This window comes from Hypanus sabinus, chromosome 25 (genome assembly GCF_030144855.1).
Source record: "Hypanus sabinus isolate sHypSab1 chromosome 25, sHypSab1.hap1, whole genome shotgun sequence".
Lineage (NCBI taxonomy): Eukaryota > Metazoa > Chordata > Chondrichthyes > Myliobatiformes > Dasyatidae > Hypanus > Hypanus sabinus.
Genome location: NC_082730.1, coordinates 20957817 through 20964800, shown reverse-complemented (window position 1 = coordinate 20964800; position 6984 = coordinate 20957817). Strand labels below are relative to the sequence as shown.

At 41.5% G+C, this 6984-nt stretch overlaps 1 protein-coding gene across 1 annotated transcript; it reads right to left on the bottom strand.

The window, feature by feature from the left end:
- Positions 1 to 848: 848 nt before the first annotated feature.
- On the bottom strand, positions 849 to 4874 carry LOC132381088 (general transcription factor II-I repeat domain-containing protein 2A-like). The gene is made up of 2 exons (XM_059950282.1): positions 2557 to 4874; positions 849 to 2471 (listed from the first exon to the last, which is right to left on the bottom strand). Exon 1 carries the CDS (start codon positions 4040 to 4042, stop codon positions 2561 to 2563), a length of 1482 nt encoding a protein of 493 aa, XP_059806265.1. The 5' UTR covers positions 4043 to 4874; the 3' UTR covers positions 849 to 2471; positions 2557 to 2560.
- Between the last annotated feature and the right edge of the window lie 2110 nt (positions 4875 to 6984).

Genomic DNA, 6984 nt, shown 5'->3' with positions numbered 1-6984 from the left:
TTTCTGGACTTGATATCGAAATGTACACCATCAATCAATTAGATATCTGGATCTGTGTCACTCATCCGTCTGTAATATTGCCTCAGCTCTCTTTCCCATTCTCAGGGAGTGGAGGACTTGCCCAGTAGGTCAAGTCTTCCCGCTCTGTATTTCACAACTATCCCACTCTTTTGACTGGGTTCTTTTGCCTATGTTCTCAACTACTCCCATTCACTCATTGACCAGAGAACCTTGCTTACAGCTTATCCCCCGGTCACCATGGCTTCATCTCGTCAGATGGCTACTGCCATCACAGGCACTAGCCTCCCCACCATCAAGGACATCCTCAAAAGGCAGAGCCTCAAAACAGTGGCATCTATCATTAAAGACCTTCATCATGCCCTCTTCTCACTACTACCATTAGGCAAGAGGTGCAGGAGACTGAAGACACACACTGAACATTTCAAGAACAGCTTCTTCCTCTTCCACTGTCAAACTTTTGAAGGGACAATGAACACATGAACACTTCCTCAGTAATTTTATCCCGCTCTTTAAGCACTACTTACTTAACTTATTTTTTTAATATATGCTTTTTATTGTTATTTATACTTTTTATATCATGTATTGCAATGTACTGCTGCCGCTAAACACTAAATCTCATGGCATTTGCCAACGATATTAGACCTGATTCTAATTCTAATGCTACTTCTCATGTCAGACAGTAATCATGTAATGCAAGCTGCAGAAACCAATATAGGAGCAAAAATAGCAAATAAGATTTGACAATAAATGTGCAGTGACCATCATAGATTGGTATATCATTACATCTCGTGAAAGATATTGAAGTTTGTACTGTGCAGTGCCCGGGCAAAGCGGCAAGAAGTACATCAGATGAATGGAATATTGACAGTCAGTATAAAGATTAGCTTTATTTGTCACGTGTATATTGAAACATCAAAACATACAATGAAATGCACCATTTTATGTTAAATTCCAGCACAGTATGAGCTGAGGACAGCCTGCAAGTTTCACCACATTTCTGGTGCCAGCATAGCATGCCCACAACTTACTAATCCTATCCCATAGCTCTTTGGAATTGGGAGGAAACTGGGAGGAAGCCTATACGGCCACAGGGAGAATGTGCAAACTCCTTGCTGACAGTGCTGTAAAATGTTATGCTAACCATTACACTACCAAGCTGCTCTGGGAGCTATTGGTATCATGGAACAAGAGCAACTCAGCAGGTCAGGCAGCGTCTATGGAAAGGAATAAAAAGTCAACATTTCGGGCTAAGGACCCACCAGGGTATGGCCAGAAATACCAGCTCTTTATTCCTTTCCATAAATGCTGCCTGACCTGCTAAGGTCCTGCAGCATTTCAACTAGGCAAATTGAACAATTGGAATCGTTTTTGCTGGGATTTTCAAATAATCTGATCTGGTCTCACCCTTTACCAATAAAAGAAGGTCACTTTACTAGATGAAGTGATCCTGTGCAACTTCCCAACACTGGCCAGCAGAGCTACATATGATTTCCTACACTTTAGCACCGCCACAGAACAAGTTTTAGCAATTACCTCAAAGGAGACTACATTATTAAAAAGAGCCCTCTTGGACACTGGCCAGCATTCAAATGTTTTATTTGAGCTAGTTTCTTATGCCCAAAGAATGTAAATTTGAACAGTTCATCTCAAAATGTGGAAAATGTGAACAATTATACATCAGTTTCAATAAATTGCTTTGAATGTTTGTTGATTAATTGCATAATTTTGCATTATGCCTAATTCAATTGAACATAATGGTAATGAACATAATAATGAAGGTTTCAGGAGAATAGAAGGTCTATTTAAAATTTGAAGGCTGAGGCTCATCTTTATAAATAAATGATTTAAAGTTGTTTTAGCAGTGTTTATGCATTTAGTGGCATTTGAATCCCCTATCGCCAGCACTCTCCTTCTTCTTCCACCTTCCCTTCCTGACTTTTCCATCTCCTTCCCAGAGCCAGACCCAGTGTGGCATGGTGGTGTAGCAGTGAGTGTAACACTATCACAACACCAGCAACCCAGGTTCAGTTCCTCCGCTGTCTGTAAGGAGTCTGTATGTTCCTCTAGGCCAGGGGTCAGCAACCTTTACCACTGAAAGAGCCACTTGGACCCGTTTCCCACAGAAAAGAAAACACTGGGAGCCGCAAAACCCGTTTGACATTTAAAATGAAATAACACTGCATACAACGTTTTTTTTGCCTTTATGCTATGTATAAACAAACTATAATGTGTTGCATTTATGAAATTGATGAACTCCTGCAGAGAAAACGAAATTACATTTCTGCATGCAACAAAAACATTTTGAACTCCGAAAAAAAGACGTTGGGTTGAAAGTTACTTTTAAGTAAAATACTCAATGTCTATTTGAGTCCTTCTTGTATTTATGAAAAACGCCGAACTTAAATTTTCCGCCAGCAGCAAACCAAAAATAACGTCAGCCAGCTGTCATCCTGAAAAATGAAAGGACTATTTCACTGAACTATGAAAAAATATGAATATAAGTAAAATAATAGGCAATTAAAATATTTATCATACTTGGTTAATGGGATTTCTGCTCCTGGACCTCAGCGCACAGCGTCTGCACATCAGGGCTGTATGACGTCACCTTCATCTTTACACAGGATCGCAAGCTGTCATCTGTGAGGCGTGCGCGATGTTTGTTTTTAATAAAGTTCATGTTGGAGAACACCTGCTCACATACATATGTGGATCCAAAGATCGACAGGACTCCAAGCGCATACTTTTTCATGTTTACATAAATGTCGGGCACAGCATTCCATGTTTCAAACACAAGTTGGTCCGGATTTGGAAGGTTTTCAATATCACTCCATTTGTGATTCTGAGCAAGAACGGCCTTCTGACGGGCAACATCTTCAAGGTCTGCTGTCAAGCGTCTAAACTTGGACACCCATATGTCTTTGTCGGCTATGTCGGCCAGTTCCATCTCAAGATCAGGTTGACTCACACCTGCCAATGCAGTCGTATTCAGTAGGGAAGGATCGATGCTTAAGGGAGTGACCGGGAAGGATAATGTGTTTTTTTCCTTTCTGAACTCACAGAAGCGTTTCCCAAACGATGTTTGCATTGCGATGATTGCAGAATGTAAATACTCCGAAATTATCATGTCGTGACCTTGTTTGAACTCTCTCAAATTGGGGAAGTGAGACAAAGTGCCTTTCTGTAAATCTCTGGCAAGCACTGTCAACTTGCGCTCGAATGCCAAGACATCCTCCAACATGTGCAGGGCTGTGCGTCCTTTCCCCTGAAGAGCTGTGTTCAGCGTGTTCAGGTGCGCTGTCATGTCTACCATGAAGTGTAGCTTTTCCAGCCACCCTGGCTGTTCCAGCTCAGGAAAGTTGAGCCCTTTGCTGCCCAGGAAAGTTTTCACTTCTTCCAGACACGCGACAAAGCGTTTCAGCACCTCCCCTTTGGACAGCCACCGGACTTTGTTGTGCAGCAGGAGATCAGAATATGCGCTTTCCATCTCGTCCAGTAACAAACGGAATTGACGGTGATTTAAACTTTTTGCCATTATTTTATTGACAATCTGAATGACAACATCCATTACTTCTGTGCATTCCGGAGGAAATGTTTGAGCGCACAGTGCCTCTTGGTGCAAGATGCAGTGAAAAGTCAACAGCTTTCTGTCCAGCGACTTCTGCAGTAAAGCCACAAATCCCTTGTGCGTTCCCGTCATATTCGGAGCCCCATCAGTAGCTACTGACACCAGATGGGTGGTCTTTATTCCTTTGGCTCTTAAACAATTCAAGACAGCCTCACAGATGTCCTCCCCCCGTGTTTGGTCTTTTAGAGGTATCAACTCAATCAGTTCTTCCTGTGGCCCGGCAGAGTTTACATACCGGCAGAACAACGCTATTTGTTCAATATCGCCTTTGTCTTTAGACTCGTCACAGGCAATCGAGTAGGCCACAGCTGAATTGATGTCTTTAATTTGCTGTCTTGTGATGTCTTCTGCCATTTTTATGGTTCTGTCTTTGACAGTCTTTGCAGAGAGGGGCATATCCCTGATTTTCTGCACAATTTCACTCTTGTTTTTAAAGTCCGTGAATAGATGTTCTGAAATCTTAATGAAAGATTCTTTTATATATTCACCATCTGTAAACTGCTTCCCGTGCCTGACTATTTCCTGAGCGGCAATATATTGATTTTCCTGACTTCATCCATTTCTGGAAATGATTTTTGCTCAGATCAACCTTCCGCATCAGTTCCGAAACGGCTTTTTTTCTCTCATCTCCATCCGGATATTTTTGAGCAAAGGCTGCGTGTTTACTCTGGAAATGCCTTGCGACATTTGACTTTTTGTTGTTTGCTAGTTTCTCATTGCATATTAAGCATACCGGTAAACCAGTCTCGTCAACAGTGAAAGCAAATGAATCTGTCCACGTATCATTAAACGTTCTGTTTTCTTCAGTCACTTTTCTTTTTTTAGAATTCTCCATAGTTGGCTTACCTTGGATCGAAAAATTAAAGAAATCGCGCACTGGCGGGTGTCAGGTATTGGCAGTGGTGACGTATATTAATAGCGATAAAAACACGTTGCAGCGGTGTGTTCAGGCAGTCAGTAAACTGCAGTCGAATAACTTTATTCGAACTAAACAGCCTTGCTTCTAAGCCTCCCTCAACCCAGCCCCCATGGACGCAGATGCTGCAAAAGACACGTACTCACAAACCCCCGTAGGCTATCTCCCTTAGCCGGAATGCTGGCTAATTGAGAGCCGTTTCGGATGTGTCAGAAAATGTGTCGCCACACTTACATTGTACAAGATCACCATAATCTTCAAATTTAGAATTACATTTCAAAAGCTAACAAACTAACATAAAATACATTTTAATTAAATACTGACCAATTATTTCCCAAAGCCACAGGGAGCCGCAGCACAGAGGTGAAAGAGCCACAAATGGCTCGGGAGCCGCAGGTTGCCGACCCCCGCTCTAGGCGCTCTGGTCCAAAGATGCACCTGCTAGTAGTTTAATTAGTTACGGTTGTAAGTTGAGCAGCAGGGCTGTGTCTCTAAAATAAAACAAATGTACCATGCGCATATGAATTTTCCAGTGCATTAATTTCAGGTGCAACTATCTTTCGAAGAATGATATTTTGCTTAATGTTCTTCCACATAAAGTGCGCTCTTTTGTTAGTGTGAATGTCCTTAGCTATTACTTGTTATTCCGCTTTAGCTGAAAACTACACCAGATAGGGACTAGGTCAGTCAATTCCAACCAGGAGCAAAACAACTCCTATAGTGAAGGATATAGCTTGTTCTTTACCCTGGAAAAGGCCAGTTTTGGCTTTACAAATCATGTTCCTTCCACCTGTGTTTTACTGCCATCTTACTTCGGATTCAGTAAAAATGAAAAAGTTCAGAATCAGAATCAGGTTTAACATCACTGATCTGTTGTCTTTGTGGCAGCAGGATGATGCAATACATATTAATTGATTAAAAAATGTGAACTAAAGTATGTATACATAAAGTAGTTAAATAAGTACTGCAAAAATAGAAATAAAAAAGTAGCAAGGGCTCTATGTCCATTCAGAAATTGAATGGCAGAGGTGAAGAAGCTGTTCCTGAATCATTGAGTTTGTGCCTTCTGGATTCTCTACCTCCTTCTTGATGGTAACAATGAGAACAAGGCATGACCTGGGTGATGGGGTCCTCAATGATGGATGCCGTCTTTTTGAGGCATCACTCCTTGAAGATATAATTAACTCAAAATAATTAAAATACTCCAAGATTAAAATGGGTATCCTTTCATGAGTGTTGTATTAAAAGCATTATACATCATTTCAGTATATATGATTTTTATACATAAAAAGGGGTTAAACCATAACTTCTCCAACAGGTACAACTGCAAATGTGAAATGTGACAAGAATCATTACTTAACCATTAAGCATTATGATAAATTGGCTCAATGACATAAAAGTAGATGATGGATTTTGTCCTGAAAATTGGTGGTTGTTAGATATTTCCAGCAGTAATTTTGCTCTATCCTTTAATAACTTTGCAGGTATCTAAAGTTTGAGAGGGCATCCATCACTGTCTTAGGACATTTTTTTTGTGTGCACCAGGCCTTTTCAATTATTGTTTGTAGTTTCCTTTCCTTTTCTCCAACCTTTCCCCCTTAGGTTGACGTGCGACTAGAACTGGAGAGCTCAGGTTCAGGGTGAAAGGCGAAATATTGAAGAGGAATCAAAGAATGAAACGTCTCCACTCAGAGCATGGTAGGATTGCAGATGAGTGGAAGTAGTAGATGCGAGCTCTGTTGTGATACTTAAGAGAAGTTTGGATAGGTACATGGATGGGAAGGATTTGCAGGGATATGGTCCAGGTGCAGGTAGATGAGGCTAGGTATCAGGTTGGCATGCACTGGATGGGCCAAATGGTCTGTTTCTGTGTGGTAGTGTTCTATGACTTTATGATTGCTTCTGTCTTTCCAGCATTTTTGGCTAAAGAGCTTTCTTTTAATCGGTAATAGGTGTAAAATAGCTTAGAAATGGTGAAGATGGCAAGGTCATTGTGGTATGCTGGAGCAGATACTGTTAGCATATGTGAGGAACCTAATGTTAAACTCCAGTATATAAAGAATCTCTACAGATGAGAAATGAGGGAATTAAATATCTGTCCTTAAGGAAACTCCATGGGAATAGAATGTGAAGCTCCTGCCAGTAATTCTGGCTATGAATGGGAGGGAGTGGTGTGGGACTGCATCCTGCAAATGATAGAGGTAAAGGCATTGGAGAGGTTTGTTGAGCCCAAATGAATCAAATGTTGCAGAGGAAGAGCAGGAACAGTTACCAGGTTTACTCAGGATGTCATCAGTAATGTCTGTCAGACGCCTAGCTGTCACTCCAAGTGCCAGCTGTGCCCCAGGTGTTGCACGGTCACAGCAGATGAGACAGGCAGGAGGCCCTGGGCTGATGCAGCAGGAGTGGGGGGGGGGGGAGA